At 43.3% G+C, this 20984-nt stretch overlaps 1 protein-coding gene and 1 non-coding gene across 3 annotated transcripts; both read right to left on the bottom strand.

Moving 5' to 3' along the window:
- Positions 1 to 2755: 2755 nt before the first annotated feature.
- Positions 2756 to 6666, bottom strand: LOC136351085 (putative leucine-rich repeat receptor-like serine/threonine-protein kinase At2g24130). The gene is made up of 2 exons (XM_066304371.1): positions 3500 to 6666; positions 2756 to 3419 (listed from the first exon to the last, which is right to left on the bottom strand). Exons 1-2 carry the CDS (start codon positions 6360 to 6362, stop codon positions 3001 to 3003), a joined length of 3282 nt encoding a protein of 1093 aa, XP_066160468.1. The 5' UTR covers positions 6363 to 6666; the 3' UTR covers positions 2756 to 3000.
- A 226-nt stretch (positions 6667 to 6892) lies between these two features.
- Positions 6893 to 10741, bottom strand: LOC9270998 (uncharacterized). Of its 2 annotated transcripts, XR_010735194.1 has the most exons (4): positions 10320 to 10741; positions 10051 to 10151; positions 9270 to 9409; positions 6927 to 7135 (listed from the first exon to the last, which is right to left on the bottom strand). It is a non-coding gene; the product is annotated as an uncharacterized protein (transcript). The 2 variants fall into 2 exon arrangements; XR_010735193.1 differs by lacking the exon at positions 9270 to 9409 and having other exon boundaries at positions 6893 to 7135.
- Between the last annotated feature and the right edge of the window lie 10243 nt (positions 10742 to 20984).

Here is a 20984-nt window from a genome sequence, read left to right as displayed (position 1 = left end):
ATAACTTTTGTATACGGTATATTAGTTTATAGAAGGTTATAACATGAGTTAATTGATTTACAAAGTATCAATTGGTCTAAGCTAACTATAGATTTAGCTAAGTTGTGCTATATGAGAAATCACTAGAAGCCTCCAAGTTTTTTTATTTCTTTATTATCTTTGCCCCCTCTCTTGGCACTAGAAACCTCTGGAAATTACCATACGCCCATTTGTTGTTTTTTTATTGCATGTGTACCTTTTGATGTGACGCATCCTCGTGTGAAAAAGCTTGCTGCTTTCACTATATAAGATAAGATAAGATAAGATAAGACTAGAAAAGTAGCGTACCTTTTGGCGCGCCGCTATATGGCCCCCTATGTGTTTACCATCAATTTTTCCTCTTTCCTTTTAAATTTTCCTATGATTTTTTTTTAATAAATTTGCCCTGTGAATTTTTGTTACTGGTTTCTGTATTGGAGTAACCGAAGGAGAATAAGACAGCAGTTCAGATTTTTAAAGGCTCTCGCTTTCTCCATTTTAGTTTATATTTGAGAAGGTTCTAGATTTCTCATATCTTAACCTCTTCTCTCTCTGTTTCTTGTCCTACACAAGTGAGTTTTTCTTTTTTTTCCCCCCATCGGTAAATGCTTGATTTATCTCAATATTTAACAACATCATGTGGTCCAATTGATGCTAGCTTGAGATTAGTTGATGTCTGTGTGTGTTACAGAGAAGGCAGATACTAAAAGCTGAGACCCGTTGATATAGATTGGATTTACCTTTTGTTTTTAACTTCACACACATGACTGGATGCATCTAGATCATTCACTTCATGCACATAATATTGCATATTTCTAGATACTTCTATTCATTAATCTCCTTTTACATATCCTAGCATTTTTTTAATCCTCATTACTCCTGGATTTATCTTAAACGTTGGCACGCCACGTGGACCAATCAACATCCGGTAAAATTGCAATTGAGATCCCTTACAGTAATGTTCACTGACATGTGGGTCCGAGGGGCTGTGGGGCCCACATGTCAGTTGCAAACGACCTGCATCCGTAAAATTGCCGGCTTGAGAAGGATTGATGATTGATTGATTGATAAGATTTTCCACGGTTATTCTTTATCACCTATTTAACCTATAAATAAGGTCAACACAATTTACCTTGGTGCCCTTGCTGATGGGAATTTCGCACCAGTGTGTCGATGTTCGTAGCAACATACCCTTTTTGGCTGAGATGTTGTACTTTGGCGTTATTATACTATGTGTATTCAAGTTACGGTTTATTACTGAAATAAGTTTTGACATGATCTGTTCTTATATTAAGATTTTAAAAAGGGTTCAATTGCCAAATTTTCATTCTCTAGTGGATCTTGAATTCTGAATTTATGATGGGATTGGAAAGTTTTGCATATGGAATGGACCATGGTGTATATGTCCTTTTTGTTAGTGGATACTCACGATACCATGTACTCTTTGTCTTAAAATAAATGGATCCTTATATCTGGTGAAAACTTTGTAGTGAGGAAAAAATCAAAGTGGATCTAATTAATAGAAATGGTAATAGAGGATGGGAAGGTAAGGTGTATTGGGATAAAACTTCTTAATTTATAAAACGGAGATAGTTAAGAAGTAAAAAAAAATCTTATTTTGGAACAAGTCTAAAAACACTTATTTTGGGACAAAAAAAACAGACGATAGCATGCTAGATAGCTTATGTGGTGAAGTGGATCTTACAACAAAATATCATGGACAATACCTTTGTAGACCGCCATTGTGGAAGAAAGACAGAAAATATAGTGAATTATATAGTGTCACAGAGTATCCTGCAGAGAAGACGAGTATACAATATTTTTGTAAAGTTTATCAAAAATATGCTTTGCCACCGGAAAATGTAGATAGAAGTTTCGGCAATGATCGGTTTCGCTCTGAGAGCATATACAATAGCAGGCTATAAGCCAGCTGTAAACATATTTTAAGCAGATAAATGAGGAGAGAGAAGGGCAGCGGGCTATAGATTTGTAGCCAGCTGTAGCACGGACTCCAAAATACAGTGTGTGTATGATAGGTGGGATCGGATATTAATAGTGTAGTATATATGTAACTATTGTATGAATGAGCTATTAGATTGGCTATAGATGAATTGGATCTAGTAATTGGTTATACTATTAAACTTGCTCTGAACATGCTAAAAAAAGCCTTTAACAATATCCAATGAGAATCCTCATCAGTGGAACATTAGTAGACTAATATTTGGATAAGAGCGCAACAATGATATGCATAATCTGCATAACCGCATAGTATGCAAGATCATGCTATTGCCCTCTATTATATTTGCTAGACTGGTCCATTTTAGGCATTGCTAGTTTGCCAGTGCACAGCACATCCTCAAACGTGCTCATATCGCACGCTCGGTTTACCTCAACGATGCGTGTACAATTTTCCAATAACCAGCTTTGTCACCAGCCTATTCCTTAATAAATGAGCTTAGAGTCATATAGACCAGATTTTGGTCTGAAAATTTTATGTGCAGCTACACCATGTCATTCATGACCTAACCCTCTTTGTAAAGCCTAAGAAGAAAGGTGTCAAAGCTATTAGATTTTTTTTCAGTCGACCTTTTCGCAATTTTGCTTCTCATTTAATTACACTGCAGTTTCTTGCTAAGCTAGAGTCAATTTAGCATGGTTGTCTAGAGTTCATGTTCTTCAGGCAGCATATACAGTTTGAACAGACGCAGAGATAGGAAGGAAGAGCATGCATAAGCAATACGACTGAATCAGCTACACACTGGGATTAATGTATTTATCGATATCTATAACCGAAGATATCACTCCATCAAAATTTAATCAGATACTTCCAAAGAATCCTATAAATCTCGCAATATTTCTGCACAAATTGCACACTTCTTTAATTTCCTGACAAATAATCTTCCTGCCTCTTAGCTAAATTCCTAGCTATTTACACATCATGCATGATTCATATGCGTCCTTAGGAGATGCTGCTGCCTGCTGCTAGTCGTCGAGATCTTCAAATGTTGAGGATGAGAAGCCCAGCGACGACGCGAACGTGGCCGTGGTCTCACCGCCGATGTACCGCTTGAGCCGGTCCAGGTCGTCGGCGGCGTCCATCATGGTCGGGCGCACGGCCGCGCTCTCCTGCGTGCAGAGGATGCCGAGCTCCAGCAGCTCGCCGATGGCCACGTCGGACATCCTCCTGACCTCCGGCGTCTGGTCCCGCACCATGCGCGCCAGAGCCGGGTCGACCACCGCGTCGGCCCGGCCGTGGTAGTGGTTCTTCACCCACTTGTGCAAGCTCAGCCCCGCGTCGAACATGTCGTCGATCGGTTTCTTCCTCGTCACCATCTCCAGCACCAGCACGCCGAAGCTGTACACGTCGCCCTTCGTCGTCGGGTTCGAGCCATACCCGTACTCTTCAGAATCGAATCGATTAATTAGAATTTGTCACGAGAAAAATGATGATGAGTTTGCTTGATGATGATGGTTAATTTACCTGGAGGAATGTATCCGATGGAGCCGCAGAGCATGTTGGCGGTGGAGGCGCCGACGTCGGCGGCGTTGGCGACGCCGCCGACGCTCATGACGAGGCGGGAGATGCCGAAGTCGGAGACGAGAGCGGTCATGTCGTCGTTGATGAGCACGTTGCTGGGCTTGAGGTCGCAGTGGATGACCTTGACCGGGGAGTGGTGGTGCAGGTAGGCCATCCCCTCGGCGATGTCGCTGCAGATGTTGACGCGCTGCACGAGGCTCAGCTCGCCGGCCGGCGGCCCCGCGTAGAGGCACCGCTCGAGGCTGCCGTTCGCCATGAACGGCAGCACCAGCGCCTTGAAGTCCGGCAGGCTGCACGCCGTGACGATCCGCATGAGGTTCCGGTGGCGGATGCGCTTCAGCACCTGGCACTCGCGGTTGAAGCTCTTGGTGGAGTTCCCGGACTGCAGCTGGAGCACCTTCACGGCGACCATGGTGCCGTCGCGCAGCGTGCCGCGGTACACGCGGCCGTAGCTGCCCGTGCCGATGAGCCGGTCTGGGCTGAACTCCTCCGTCGCCTCGACCAGCTCCCGGTACGTGATCCGCGGGAACTTGTACTTCATCACCGGCGACGAGCCGCCGCCGCCGCGGCGTCGGCCCCTCCTGAACTCCTCCCGCACCGCCGCCAGCCGCTCCCGGATCTTCCGGATGCTGACCGCGCAGAGGATCGTCAGCACGAACGCCAGCACGGCGGCGCAGATGCACATCACGACCAGGAACTTCCGGGACTGGTACCACCGGTGTCGCCTCCCGCAGCGGCGCCCGAGCACGGCGCCGCAGAGCCGCGGGTTGCCGAGGTATGACGTCGAGGTGAAGTTGGCGAAGACGCCGGCGGTGGGCACGACGCCGGCGAGGTCGTTGTACGACAGGTTGAGGTAGGTGAGCGTCGTGCATTTGGTCAGGGTCTGCGGGATCTCGCCGGTGAGGGAGTTGTCGGAGACGTCGAGGCGCTCGATGCTCTCGAGGCCGTCGAGCGACGACGGGAGGACGCCGGTGAGCGAGTTGTGCGACAGGTCGAGGACCTGCAGCTCGGCGCAGGCGCCGAGCTCCGGGAAGATCGCGCCGGTGAGATTGTTCCATGACAGGTCGATGACCTCCGCCATCTGCAGCCTGCTGAGCCCCCTCGGCAGCCGGCCGCCGAGCAGGTTTCGAGAGAGGTTCAGCGACATCTGGACAATGCCGGCGACGGCGTCAGGTATCTCGCCGGTCAGCCGGTTGCTGGAGAGGTCGAGCCGCACAATGCCGAGATGCTGGCCGAGGCTCGCCGGTATCTCGCCGGACAGCTGGTTCCTGTGCAGGGAGAGGTAGGACAGCTTCAGGCTGCCGATGCTGCTCGGGATGCTCCCCGACAGCGCGTTGCTCGACAGGTCCAGCTCGCCGAGGCTCGTGGCGTTGCTGATGCACGCCGGCACGGCGCCGGTGAGCGAGTTGCGGGACAGGTCGAGCTGCTGCAGATTCGGCAGCCAGCAGATGGACGTCGGGATCGTCCCGTTGAGCAGGTTGCTCGACAGGTTCATCAGCGTGATGTTTATCACGTCGCCGATGTCGGCGGGGATCGGGCCTTCGATGGCGTTGAGCTCCAGGTTGAGGTGTGACATGTTAGGCGGCAGCAGCGAGCCGAGCAAGCTCGGCAGCCGCCCGCCGATGCCCAGTGCTCCGGCCTCGATCTCCAGTATGCTGGTGCAGTTCGACACCGCGGCGAAGAAGGGCCCCAGGTTGGTGTTGCCGTCGCCGCTCGCGAAATGGACGTTGTTCGACAAATGCAGGTACCTGAGGTTGCGCAAGCCGGAGATGATGGAGGTCGGCAGATCGTCGGCGAGCGAGTTATTCTCCACGTCCAGCAGGTAGAGAATAGTGCAGTTGGCGAGCCACCGCGGAAGCCTCCCGGTGAGGCTGTTGGAGTAGAGATTAAGGACGGCGAACCTGTCGGAAAGGCTATCCGAGGCGTCGCCGGGGATCTCGCCGGTGATGTTGTTGTCGCCGAGGTCGAATACACCCATTTGCGTGCAATTTGTGAAGATCGTGGCGGGGATAGAACCTGACAAGGAGTTCTTCTCGAGGCTGAGGTAGAACAAGTTCTTCAGCTGGGTGAATGACGCCGGTATGCTGCCGACGAGGTTGTTCTGGCCGAGGTTGAGGCCTTCGAGCTTGCCGATGTTGGAGAGCTCTTCTGGGATTCGGCCTGTGAGAACATTGATGGACATATCAAGGATCTCGAGGTTCGTGAGGTTGCCGAAGGACGGCGGGATGGCGCCGGAGAGCTGGTTTTTCGATATGTCGAGCTTCCGGAGTTGCGTGAGGTTGCCGAAAGACGGCGGGATGGCGCCGGAGAGTTGATTCTCGGACATGTCGAGCATCAGGAGTTGCGTGAGGTTGCTGAGGAATGAGGGGACGGCGCCGGAGATGTGGTTGTCGGACAGGTCGAGGTACCGGAGGTGCGGCAGCTGGGCGAGCGCCAGCGGGATGGAGCCGTTGATGCTCATGTTGGAGAGCTGAAGGCCGACGACGTGCTGCCGCCTCCGGTCGCAGGCGACGCCGGTGAAGCCGCACACGTCGGTGTTGGAGTCGTTCCAATCAGCAAGCAGCTTCGGCGACAGCAACGTGAGGCCCCGCTTCAAGGCCAGCAGCGTGGCCTTCTCCTGCATCAGAGCCTGGAGCCGCCGCCGCTGCCGCCACCCGCCGACGATCGCCTCGGCTGGCCGACGCCTATCCACCGCGGCAGCCGCTGCGGCGATGACGAACACGAGATGTAGGAGGAGGAGGAGGACGGCCGTGCGCCGCACGACCATGGGAGGAGCCCTCGCCCTCGCCCTCTCCCCTAAAGCCATGTACTTAAGCCAGTGGTGGTGCCCTTGCTGGTGCGCTCCTTGCTAGCAGCTAGCTAGAGCGCTAGCTAGCATCTCTGATCTAGTAGAGGCATAGATGAAGCTCTTCTTCACGTACTTGGTAGAGAGAAGGCACTGAAGCTGAAGCTGGAGAGTTGCACGAAAAGACGGAGATGGATGAAAGAAAAACGGACAGATACAGATGGAGAAGAGCTGATGCGATGTCAATGGCGAGGTAAGCGAATGGAGGAGGAGGGGAAGGTGCAGGCGTTTCAGCGATAGCTATGATTATGCTGCGCACGATGCGCGGCTCTTTTTTGGGGCGATGGGTTCGTGCATGATGAGTAGGCTGCCGGCCGGGGAAGCAAGTCGCCGAGGGATCGGACGAAAGGGACGGGGCTCTGCGCACATTCGACGACTCGCGGTGGGCTCCGGGCGCTGGCGCGCGCGCACCGGAATGTAGGAGGGGCTTGGCGCACGCTAGCTAACTGCGGGTTTTGAGCCTGTTTGGGAGAGCTTCTCGCAGCTAGAGATTTTTCTGGAATCTGCAGATACCAAAAGCTTTCCCCAAACAGTCCAAATTTTCACTCTGATTTTGAGAAGTTATAGTTTTAGAATTCAAAAAATGAATTAAAGTCTCCAGATTCTCACCCGTGAGCTTCTCACCAACTGATTTTCAAAATCTTAAGCTCCCCTAATACTGTTCGTCTTCCACCTGCACACGGCTGCACTTGCGGGTTGCACCGGTGAGTGGTGTGTGGTGTTTGCCAGGCAGCCTGCAGGATGCATGGACAGAATCAACTTGGTTTCCATTCCATACAGTGTTCTCAACAGGGAAGTGATTAAAACGATAAAAACCAAAACTGGAGCCTGTTAAGCAACATGCAAAAATTGATTTAGTGTGTTCAGTTGCGAGGCTAATCTGGCTAGATAAGAAGCAAGTTTGGACCAGGTAGATCTCTGTTGATAAAACTGTTTAAGCTAGCATAATCCAGTTAGATGGCCTAGCTAATTTGAGGCTTTGGGCCTAAACCAAAACATTGGGGGTGTTTGGATCCTATGGATTTTTTTTAGCCCACCCCTTTTAGCCTTAAAATAGCTCAAGGGGATCCAAACATGAGAGCTATTTTAGGGCCATTTGCAAATAGCCCACCCCAAAAAATTATCACCCCCAGGGGTGCTAATTGGGGCTATTTGCTGTGGGCCCCACCGATTCCCACTTTCCCCCACTTGTGCCGGATCCAGTTGCGGCAGAAATCGTCGCTCTCACCCCTCGCTCTCGCCCTCGCTCGCTCTCCAGAACCCTCGCCGCCGCCCGGCCCAGCTTCGCCTCCCCCTCCCCCCACCCGCGCCGCCGCCCGGCCCCAGCTTCGCCTCCCCCTCCCCCCACCCGCGCCGCCGCCCGGCCCCAGCTTCGCCTCCCCCTCCCCCCACCCGCGCCGCCGCCCGGCCCTTCACCCGCACCGCCCTCTCCCTCGAATCGCGCCGCCCTTCCTTCAGATCCACCGAGAGGCATCCACGCCGGCGACTCACCCCACCCGCGTTGCCGGCCATCAGATCCGTCGTCGACGCATCGCCTTGCACCGGATCCGCGCGGAGATGGACCCCAACGGCTTCGATTTCTTCTCCCAAGATCCCATTTCGTCCGCCGCCGGCAACATTTGGTCGTCGCAGCCGTCGGCGTCCGGCCCTTCCCACGGATCCGTTCCCCGCGCCGGCGTGGACACGCTGGACCTCAACACCCAGGCGGCGTCGGGCCAGGAGTTCCCTCACCTCCACGAGTACGGTGCCTTCCTCCAGGGTGGCGGCGAGGAAGGAGCTGGATGCGGATGCAGATTATTTTCCAATGCCTACATCACCTCACTCTAACTGGCCAGAAGATGAACCTCTTGTTGAGGATAGCAACATGAATTTCTTCCGCGATGACTTGGCAAATGCTTTGTTTAATGGATTGTAATTTTTTTTTACGGTTTGAGGACTTGTATATTTATGTGAGACAATTGTTGTGTGGACTTTAATATTTATGTGAGACAATTGTTGTATGGACTTTAATATTTATGTGAGACAATTGTTGTATGGATTTTAATATTTATGTGAGACAATTGTTTTATGTAATTGTATATTTATGTGAGACGATTGTTGTATGGAATTGTATCTTTTATGTGACACGATTGTTTTACATACTTGCTTATATATTTGAGACAAATTATGTGTTTGTGCTTGTAAGGAATTGTGTATGCTTGTATGTGCCTGTATTGGATTAGCCATAGAAGATCCGGCTGCTGTATACTTTTAGTGGAGGCAAATGATTGGGATGGTACAATAATAGCTAAATAGCCTTTGGATCCAAACAGCAAGAGGGCTATTTTGTTAGGGGGCTATTTTGGTGGGATAATCTTTAGCCCAAAAAATATCCCTGGGATAGTTCTCCAAACAGGCCCATTATAAAGAAGAGAAAATTCAGAAGAAGTAACTTCTCCCTCCCACAAGGACAAGGAATACAAAAGGAGGACGGAATTATTGATGGTCTGTTTATCTCACGTAGTCATATCTCTCTGGGTTATTTCAGTTTCTTGTCATTCTAGGGGTTTATGTGATTTTTTTTCCTAGCCCTCAGTTTGACTTTGGTCAAAGTCAAACTGTTTCAAGTTTGACTAAGTTTATAGTCAAATATAGTAATATTTATAATACTAAATTAGTTTCATCAAATCAATAATTAAATATATTTTCATAATAAATTTGTCTTTGGTTGAAAATATTACTATTTTTTTCTACAAACTTGATCAAACTTAAAGCAATTTGACTTTGACCAAAGTCAAAACGTCTAATAACCTGAAACGGAGGAAGTACCATTCACGTAATATTTTGCATGCGTGGCAATAACTTGGGAGTTGGGAGCAATAGACATACCCCTGAAGAACACATAAGCTGGCCTCAACTAACTGAACTCTCATGGAGACGTCATTTATCTGGCCTGTTGCCATCAGGACCCGACTTCACAGGGTATATACATGGGGTCCATTCATCATGCCAAACATGCATACTCGCCCCTATATATGTCCAGCAAAAAATTCCAGCTTTCAAAAGGTTCACATATGATTCACACATCAGATTTTCAACGGTTTGGCCTATGATGCAACACTGCAATTGTAGATTTTTATGGGGAATATAAATTTCAGCCTAGGAGAGTGACCTTTGCTGCTTCGCACGAGCGGTGGGCCAGAAAACTCTACCTATGACACTCACTCCTTTTTTTGACATCTAGGTGATCAAGAAAGTGTCAAAGAATAATTAGCACATTGTGATATTGCAGGACTGTGTGGCTAGAAAGATCTGCCTACATGTCTAAGACAGTTCTTAAATGATTTGTTAGGTACATCATGCCAGCCCTTTTAACCAAATCTAGTGGGGCACTCTTTGAGAGTTGAGAATGTTTCATTTGCCCCCTTTTGTGTTCCTAACTAAAAGAATGATATTCAGTTTACACATTTCTGGCACTATTCCACCATCAAAGATATGCCTGTTCTTAAGAAGATTGTGCATGCTATTTATATTTAGAGTTGCATGCTGTTCCCATGAGCTTACGCAACAAGAGAACGCATGCCAGCATGCCACTACCTTTCCAAAGCAGCTAATTCCTAGCCTTATCAGTAACTACCTACAAGATAAATTAGCAAATACTAATTCTGACCTTTATAGAATTATAGTGGAAGTGATCCATATGCACAAGCGTGTGAGTTTCCTTCTGTGCTGTCAACTTCTTCGGAACAAGAAAATTGCACCATTTGTTCCCTGCAAAGAAATTTGACTTGGTTGGGGAAGATCCTCAAGAAGGGAAAAACAACTCCTACAATCCTACTACTACGTGATAATCAGACATATATCTACTGAACATTGAACAATCATCACCAAATTCACCTTGGTTCAGTTGTAAACCAGCTAAATTTGAGAGGTTGGTACCTGAATCTCCATGAAGGATCCGACGAAGTAGCAGTTCCGTGACTCCACGACAGAGACCGGAGCCCCGCAGCGGCTCTGCTGTGAGCCTGCCAACAGGACGGTACTGGAGGCACACGCGAATCATGACCGCACTCTTCCCCCCAACGACAATGCGCGTAAACGGGTAGCACCGCTGTGGCCGGCTCTGGCTCTCGCATTTGCACGAGCAGGTGGCGGGCGTCCTAGGGTGGGCGCCACGCCGGCAGCGACGGGAGGCTGAGTGGGCGACAAGAACTCAAGGGGGTGTGGTGGGGCTCCCTTCAACCGCGCCACGGCGCGCTCCCGGTCCACACGGCACCGGCACGCGGCGACTCGGCGGGTCGCCACCGCGGCCGTCGGCTTGGGATGCGGTGGATGTGGGAGTGCCCCGCCCCACGCTGGACAAGGAAGGCTCGAAGCCCACCCATAAAAATTGCTCCTTGGTGGGCTCCCAATTGGCCCCAAAAGGCCGAACTTCTATGGGCTCTTTGGGCCGTGTGAGCAACTTTTCTAAACCATATCGGGGCGTATCACGTACTCTATCCGTTCCATAAAAAAACCAATCTAGTAACAGATGTGTTACATCATACTAGATTTGATTCGTTTTTTATGGGATAGAGGGAGTATGTGTTTGTGCACGAAATAATAAGTCCACTGGTGGCTCCGTGAAGGTGTTGCCGGCCAACGAGCACAGCGGGGGAGATTGGGGAGGTGAGGGCCAAATGGGGACAGCGTGGCGAGCACCCTTCTCGCCGGCCTCATCAAGCTCCCATGTCGCCGTGGCCTCCTCGAGCTCCTCTGTTGCTGGCATGTCCACCTTCCTCGCCACGACCTCCAGGAGATCCTGCCGCCGCCACCACAAGGATTAAAGAGAGAAAGAGTAGACAAAAGTTGAAGATGGTGGTTGGCCACTTACAAGTGGGTCCCGCATGACCTTTGCTTTTTTATTTTATTTTTTGCTAACTAGGATGACATATAGGAAACCACTCTCAAATGCTACCGATGAACTTGATTTGCCCTAGTTTTAGAAGTTGGAGCACGTCTTGTACCAAGTTTTGCGGTCGAAGAATGCAAATCAAACTTGACTTATATTCGATCGGACCTAAAGTGAACTTATTCCTTTATGCGCTATGCAGGCTTTGTCATATGTTACCAACCAAGTTGGCTACTTTCTTTACAGTTCTCTTTAAGTTTTGAGAGGAGTAACACAAATTATTCAAACTTTTACATAAAAACAACGCATTTGCTATTTTGTAGTCGCCTGCAAAATTTTAATCGATCAGTCAACTTTTGTGCGCGCTATCGGGCTAGTGGAAAGGCTCTTTTTTTATATGGGTCGTGCTTTTCCATCACCTTTTCCTTGCTAATAAGCCCAGAGCCCGCAGCCCACAGCCCACAGCCCACAAATAGCTCTGGAAAAATCCACCACACCCGTGACTCTCTAGAGAGCGCTTCTGCTTCTCGACGTTTCTGTTTCTCGAGTAGGAGGCGGAGTCCTGCGAGCGGAAGGCGCCGGAGATTCTTCCAAGGTAGGCAGTGGAGGGGAAGGGGAGGGGGGCGGCGAGAGGTGGGCTGTGCACCGCGAGCGGCCGCGGACGGCGCCGGAGAAGAGAGGCGGGGGAGAGGAGTTGATGCACTGCAGGTTTTTCATCTCTCTTTTTTGTTCAAATCCTCACGCCGTGGCGGCCTGATTTCCTTTGGTCCAGATTTCTATCCTGTGGATTGTGAGCTATTAGGGCTGGATTGGCTACCATTTCAAGGGGGGGGAATCCCGTGGAGTTTGTTTCATTGCTTGAGTTTTGAGTTGATTTTGCCCAATGTCGAGTAAAGCATCCTGGATCTGAAACCACATGGTGTGTGTGCTTTGATGTTTTGTTCGATGTAGTTTGGGAAATTTTTTTAGGGTTTTACTGCACATCGTGTATGATATAGTCGGCGGGAGGTGGGCTGTGCCTCTGCCTGGTTCTAAACCTTGGCACTAATTATTTTCTCTCTAACTTCATTTGTTAGGGAGTTTTGCAGTTTCACTAGTTGGATCTGATATATCATGGAATGCACACACATGGTTTTGCTCTAGATTTAGTCGTTAATCCTGTAGGGCAGTGATGACCTCTGTGCCGTGGCATTTTAGAAAGGGGTTTAGGGATTTGGTAGCAATTCGAGCTCAAGAACTAACCAATATTTCATTAAATCCCAGCAAATGTTCTTACATTTGTCCCCAGTATTGTCAGATTATACAGGGAGTTTAATCAGAGGTTACTGTATACAGGGATACCACAATTTTTTGGGATTTCAGTGTCACTGTATACAGGGAGGAGTTGTGTTTTCTGCTTGTAGACAAAAGCTATCTGTTGTTTTGTGTGCTGTGTATTTTTTTTAATGGTAGTCCTGCTCAACTGTGACATACTCCTGCTCAACTGTGACATACTAAGCCACTTTTGCTTCCATTCCATCAGTGATCAATCTGAGATAAGCCTCCCTAAAAATGAACTCCAGGCTCTGCTCCTATCAATTATGTTTAATCTTTTTGAGATTACCAGTAGATCACTGAGAGAGGAGAGTAATCGCAATTCGCAAAAGCATCGGTCTGTGTCATTAGCAACTCAGCAAATGACAGTGGCAAACGCAAACGAGGGTGAGATTAATGGAAACAGTAGGATTAATCTGAAACTAAAATACAGAGAATAAATGGATAATATAATTTGCGATAGTACTGTATAAATGGACAGTATAAAGCATATCTCTTCATATGCTATGTACAGTTATGTTGTATCAATGATTCACTTATTTACTGCTTTAAATATGGCCTCAAACTAAAACCTATGCTTTCGATCAGCACATGGCCTTAAATTTTCATTATTTCTTTTTCTGAAAATTATGTATCTACGCTAGTTGCACTCCCTGACTATTGTAGTAGCCATTTTGAATTTTCGTGCAAGTCATGTAATAATTTTGTGCAACTAATGTTTTTTTAACCAAATTTCCATTTACTTTGATAAATAGCGTTTGTTGTTTGGGAAAACATGCATACAAGTGAGGACTTTTGGTAGACAACTTGTTTTCTTAGTAATTTCATTGCCTTTTCTTTTTCTTTTTATTATGATGGGAAGGGGATTCATTTGGTGTTTTGCGGGACTCGGGATCAACGCCACAACAAATCGGCGGTTCTTTTGGATGTTTGGCGAGCTCAGGTTTTTCTGGTGAAAAACCTGAAATACCTGATCTGGTGAAAAACCTGAGCAAACTGCGGATGCTAATACAGTAGTAGTATAATCAACAGTGACTCTCTTTGCAATTTTTTGGCTGTAACTTGGGGAGTAGTCTAAGGATGGATTGGATATAGAAGGATTGGCAGTGGTTCGACAGTGGGATGGTGGAGCTTGTGGCTAGAAGTTAGTTCCCTTGTTATTAGTTACCTTTTTCTTCATTTTTCATAAATCTCTTTGGCAGTACTGATTTCTTTTTTTAGAATTTGCACACCCAAGATGTTGTAGTTGACACTTTTCTAGACATGCGCAACCATTAATATGTTTTTATATAGCTTAGTAATTGCCTTTTTTTTTCAAACATGGGCAACTTCTAGGTTAAGTCTCTACAAGTTTGGTTTATAAAGTTTTTTTTTGTCCAACTTTTCATGTGTTTTTGCTTTTTGCAACCCATACTACTTTTCATGTTGTATCTTTTTTTTCTCATGAACACACGACATCAAGTGTGTCTCTTTTTTTCATTTACTGTGTTTTTCCGCTTCAACCATCTACACCCCAGCAGCATAGTCCAAATAGCAAAATCAACTAATACTATACATTTCGCGCAAGTTATGTTATAAATATATGCAATTTCAATTAATAAATCGTGCAACTAATTCTTTTTTAGCTGACTACTATATGATTTTTTTTCCTAATTTTGGTTATAAACAAGCACAACTTCAGACTGATTGTATGCTCAGATGTAATAACTCACTACGATTTTGTTTTCAGGGAGCGTTGGATCTACGGGGGAGGAGCTTGCTGCAGGCCAAGAAGAGTACATTTCCTTCTGCTAAGTTTTTTGATTTTGCTGGTGAGCTTGGAAATGTGGGCGGTCGAATAATATAATGTCATATCTATCCAGTTTGTTACTTTTATATGCAAAAATTGCACCTTCCTATTTCCTACGGTCGCCATTTTTTAATGTTGTGCAACTTTGGTTATTAATTCGTGCAACTTTAATTATGATTTTGTGCAACTATAATCATGCTAATAGTTAACACATTTTTTCACAATACCAAGATGTTGTAGTTGACATTTACTTATATGAGATAGTAATCAAATTTTCTGTGCAACACATTAAATTTTGTGAATTAATAATGTTATACCTGCATATGCAGTTTTGCACATGATTTCAACCTTTGCACGAATTCTCAAAAAGCAACAAGATGCAAGTGGTATTGTTTGAATTTGGCACTGCTTCTTTTTTTTTTGGCACAGTTTAACATGTGGCTTAGCAGCCTATCAGGACATTGAGAATTTTTTTTTTTTGGGGTTTGATTGGTTACACATGAAAATATCAAGACATTTGACAAGATCTCTCTTTTTTCCTTTTAATGTGCTTACTTCTCTAGTTCTTTTTTCCAGTATGGCAAGTGACAGGACATCATCAGATGATGAATGTTCATCAAATAGCAAGTCGGACAACAAGGTGGCAGATTCTGATTATGCCAACTCTATTTCAGAAGAGGAAGAAACCAGTGATTCTGACAAATACATAACAAAAAAAGATCTCGTCAGCACATTAAAAGATCTGGTATATATGTTTCTTCCTTTTTTTTTCCAAAATATCATTTTCTACTACCACAGACAGCTATCAATAACTTTAACTTCATACTTGTTTTGCCTCTGTTAGTTTTCAGGATCGATCAAAAGGAAAAGAGCTAGGACAGACAAACCAGTAAGGAGACAAAAACAAAAGGTATCACTTTCTGTCTTTTTTTTCCTAAACATTTTTTTTCCACATCTAGTATGTTAATTAGTTTATGTTGTTCTTTGTTAACAAGACATAATTACATCTCTATTTTTTTTCTTCCAGCGCACAAAACTTGAATATGACCAAGATAAATCTGGAAGTGCAGAGTCCCCAAAACCAAGAAGCAGACTAAACATCACATACTTTTCCAATTTGATTGAAGGGCTTAGCAACGAGCAAAGGTCAATTATTGAGAATTCTGCTTTTGGTTCTCTTCTAAACTTTCAAAGGTGTGCTATACCACTATCTTTTGTCAAATGGATAGCTAGTCACACTGATGTCAGCTGCTCAGATATAGTTGTCAATGGGAGATCCATACCAATCAACCCAAACACCACCAACTTCATACTTGGTATCCCAAATGGAGGTTTAGAGATCAAGAATGACAATGATGCAGGAAAACATTTTTTTCATCAGCATTTTGGGAGCACAAAACCCTTAATTTCCTTCTTTGGCACTAAGTTGCTTAGCGACAAGGGTGTGAACAAACTATCAGAAGATGATGTCCTACGTTGTTTCATGGTGGTTGCACTATCAACCTTTCTTTGCCCCAACTCAGACACTCACCCCAGCCCAAAATACCTTGAACCTCTGAGTGATATCAAGTCCAGCTCAAAGTGGAACTGGTCAAAGTTTGTTTATGAATGGCTTATGACATACATAGCCAAGTTCCAAAAGGAGAGTAAATCAAAGGAACAAACATCAAAAACCCTTGGTGGCTGCGGACACTTACTTGCTGTATGCATCTCTTCTTTATTACTTAAGTCATTTTTTAAACCCATAATATTTCTAAAGATTGACTTATTCTTTTTCTTTTGTGTTGTTTCCTTAGATTAATTATCTTGATTTCAAAGATTTTGGAATTAGAAATATCCCAATTGGTCCACCACCTAGAATCTCTGTTTGGAAAGGCGGAATGATAAAAGAGTATTCAAAAATAGATGAATGCAAAACAGGAGATTTTGGAAAGCGACCAGTAAGTAAAAACAACAGAAAAATTTTATTCTGTGTCAATTTGTTTCTTTTTTTCTTAGATCATACTCTGTTTATTTTCTCGTATCAAAGCAATGGAGAAATTAAGTTATGACGCAATATGTTCAGGGGCCCGTTGCATTGAGCAACAGGGCAACAATAGCAACATGTCATGCAACGATGCTCTCTGGCAATACCATAGCAAATCATTTAACCCACGAGTAATTTTTTTTGCTCCTCCAAATGCTCTGTTTTTTTAAAAAAATTGTTTTTTCCTAGTTTGTATATGTATGCTCCAATATAGTCACTCCTATTGTATGAATCCTACCAATCAGATTATAATCACCCTTTTCAATCCCTCTCCTCGCCACACTTAAATGATGAATACATTTTTTATAATGATTTATGTGCTTTTTTCCTTTTGTTAATCCCTAGTTTTGTATATATGATTTTTTTACCCACCTTCTATTGTGTTTTTTTTAAATGCAGCTCATTGATGACATTTCCACAGTTTGCAAGTGGTTCACAAGAGAACATTCTGACACAACATACGGAAAAAATGCACAACTAGCTGCCAAGGTTTTGGATTGCGTCTACATGTCAAAAGCAAGCCTATTCACACAAAAAGATACCACCACAACAAGAGAAGAGAAGAGTGGAGAAGAGAAGAGCAAGGGGGGAAGCAAGCAGGGTGGCAACAATGTAGCACATAATGGTAATGCCCCACCCCTAGAACAAAACCACCCAAACAACACTGATGTATGTTCCCAACTACCAAAAACACCACAAACAAAATCAACTGCAGAGCATAAAACAAAGTCTAACATCAACAACACTAGCACTAGCAAAGGAGCACCCCCTACAGGTATATGTTATTATTCTGTTAGTTTGTAAATTTTCTTTTTAGACAAATAGCACACAAACACAACAGATCAAATAATTGTGCCAATGCTAAGCAAAATTTCCCTACCACCAACACCAATCTATCCAGTCCAAAAAAATGTTCATTCTGGACTATAGCATTTTTTTTACTTGGCATGTATACTTTCTTTAAAATCTGGAACAGGACTAAGAATAGCCTAGTTCTGCGTCAGTACTCAATGTTACCAGAACCATAAGTTACCAGGCCCAAATATCTGTTTTGTATTTCACAAATATAGAAGATATATTAGGATGTTCATACAGAGCCCTATTAGTCTATTGCTCAATTAAATTTTTCAAAGCGAACAACTATCTGTTGTTCATTCAATTTTTTCACATAAATCTTGTTTTTTTTTGTCCCAGTAGGCTACCCATGGATCACACTGATTAGTTTTATTTTTTATCACCAATTTTTTAAGCTGTAATATGCTCCAGGATTTAGCTATGCCACAGTCCATAGCTTTGCAAGCTGAAATTTTTTCAATCTGAAAATATAATCTCGCTGCACACCATCTACTCCATTTTTTTAATGTTGTCTCACTGGTAGCTGTTTCTTTAATATCTGTTTTGACAGCAATACTTTTTTTCTGAAACAAACTTTTTTCAAAGAATGTTACATGTTCCCAACTACAGACCACACCACCATCAAAACCAACTGAACAAGAAAACTCAAAGTCAAACAGCAACAAGGATAACGCTTGCAAAGAAACGCAGCATGCAGGTTTTTTTTGTTCAATTTGTACTATAGCATTATCTTGTTTTGTTCATTTTTTTATGTAACAAAAGTGTCATGCTCCCATAAACATTCATTTCTTTTGTTTAGTATGCTTAAGCAATGTCTTGTTTAGCATAATTTCACTCTAAAACAATCCTTTTCCAGATAAAAAAGCATCCAGTAAGGACTTTGTTTGTAGTCAGCAATCAAACAACTCTGTGGCATCCAGGACTAGAGCTAAGAGATTACATTCAGCATCCCCTTTGTCGGTTGTATCAATTAGCCCATCGAAAAAATATTCTTCTGACCAAAAGATTCGCAAAGCAGTAAGGAAACAGGTAAAAACACTATTACTTTTTTTATGTCATATCATTATATACAATACATTATTCATGGATTAAAAAAATTAAAAAAAGTTTGCATAATATATGTTCATTTTTTTCAGCCCTTGAAAGCAACAGAACCTATCAATACTCAACCAGACAGGGAAGAATCAAACAAGGATGCTCTTTTCGTGGAACCTATATGTACTATACCAGCCAAAAAGGAGGAGGTAAAGTTCAAAATTAGGCAAGAGTCAAAATTTCAAACCATTATATTTTTCCCCCTGGCTTTTCACTACATGTCTTTTTTTTTTGTAAAAAAGGTGCAGCCCACCAAGAATCTTGAAAGCAGCTCTACAGAGTTTGTTATTGATATAGAGGGTCCATATGATGCTGAAGACATAACAGGTCACACAACGGTAATAGAAAAAGATTTTTTTTGACTACATAATGTACTTTTTTTAAAAAAATAATTTTTTGTTCCATTTTTTTTCCAATGATTTTAATCAATTTATATCTTTTTTGATTATGCTTTTTTAATATTTTTAGGATAAGACGAAGTTCATTCTTGTGAATTATTCAAACTCTTCAGAAGAACATAATAGCCAAGATCCTACACAAGATGAATCAGACAACATTCCAAACAAGAGCACAAATGTATCAAACATATATCATGCATTTTAAAGCACTAGTATTTTTTTAGTGTTTGTTTTGTGAGCAACAAACCGCTTTTTTTTTCATTTTCTCTTATTTTTGTGTATTATACACCTCTATTTTTTATATAATGTTTGTTTGCATTGTACACTGGTCCATAATTTTTTTTTGTACATATTATATATGTGTGGATGATTTTTTAGAAGCAGATAGACATTTTTTTAGAAAACACCTCTATACACAAAACGATAGACTGCCGTGCCTATGTAGAATTCAAATTTTAGAAAACAGATGAAACTAGAGCATAGAGGTGTTTTCTAAATCACTTTTATTTTTTGGGTCATCTTTAATTTACAGTGCCATCTTTACTTATACACGTCAAGAACAAAATCTAAACTCCACATGGTTTGTCACAATTTTTCTACTAGTACCATGTACTGATTTGTTTTATTGTTTTGATTTTAATCCTCTCAATTTTTGCAGCATTGATTGACTGATAAACTAACTTTTTTTTATATCTGTGTTGCACTTTTAATGTAGAAAAAAATGTAATTTATATTTTTGATCTGTCCCGATTTGTAACTTTCTCATTTCTTCTCATGTAACTCACACACAGCAACCCAAATTTGAATGCTTACATCATTTTGATGATAAATCAAAAACAAACAAAAGTGCCAGCCTTGGGCACTTCTTGTCCCAAACAACATCAGGCACAAACATCATGGACATTGAACATAGCAGCATGCAGGTGACGCAGGGGGAGAGTTACATGCACACACCAAAAACATGCATAAACAATAAAGATGGAGTTCAACATTTATCAGGTATAACTTTGACATTTTTTCTCTGTACACATAAAATGTTTTTTTTTACTATCATTAACTTATTTTATAGACGTAAGTACTAACAATCAAGGGGGGAATCAAAATGTCTAGGAAGAATAAAGAGATTAACTAGCCAAATTTATTTTGCACAATCATGTTAGATGTTTTTTTCTTGTTACTCTTTTTTTATTTTTATGTGGATGATTTTGTTAGCAAACTTCATTGCAAACATGGGGAATAGGAGGCTTGAGGGACAGCACTGTGATGAAAACGAGTACCGATATGGTTGAACAACATGCGATAATAACCTCTGATTTTTTTTACTTGTCTTTTTTTTTTCAAACATCAACCCTTTTTGGGGTATGCTCCTTACTGGACAATTTCTAAACTTCTGATATTTTAACACTGGTATTATAGTATTTTTGAGAATAATTCTTATGCAAAAAAGGAATAATTCCTTTTATATTTATGAGATGGAGGTAGTAGTATAGAAGTATATATTGGAGGAATAAACTAGTAGCAAAAGCTGGCACTTGAAAAATATAATACTATCTTGGGATCCTAAACTTTTAATATAACAGCACAACCTAAAAGGTTTGTTGGTTTTTGGAAGGTCAGTCCACAATTGCAATTTTGATCAGAGCATCATCTTCTCAGTTCAGAGCCACTACCTCTTTGAGTTCACCACTTCCTTTCGAGTTCACAACAACAAACACATCCTTTGAAGTTCATATCCTTTTTCTTTTACTTTTATTTTTCATCGTTGCAACAACAACAAATAAACAATGAGCAAAGTAGCCCTCAAACACCACTGCACATAAACATTGCTTCTGCAAGGACACCTGCTACAAAACAAGTAATACAAATTGTAAGTACTTTCCTATCAATTTTTTGCTTAATTTTTTTCAATCAGCACGACATAAAACTATGTCTTATACTCTTTATACATTATTACAATAAATTCTTTTTTTCCCCATTTTTCACTTGTTTTATTTTTTAATGCAGAGTTCACAATCATCACCTGATATAGGTATGAATTCTCCAAGAATAGCACAAATGAGGGAACCAAATCAACATGCTCAAGCAGAAGAAAGACAATATTCAATGATAAGAATCATCGACTCACTAAATGCTTCTGCCAACTGCTCTGGTACCAGACACAATCTTTATCGCCCTAAAAGAATTGTCCATCCAAGTAAGTACAAGAGCTCACCATATGACAACTACACACGGCACC

This window comes from Oryza sativa, chromosome 9 (assembly GCF_034140825.1).
Source record: "Oryza sativa Japonica Group chromosome 9, ASM3414082v1".
Classification (NCBI taxonomy): domain Eukaryota; kingdom Viridiplantae; phylum Streptophyta; class Magnoliopsida; order Poales; family Poaceae; genus Oryza; species Oryza sativa.
This window is presented reverse-complemented; position numbering and strand designations above follow the sequence as displayed.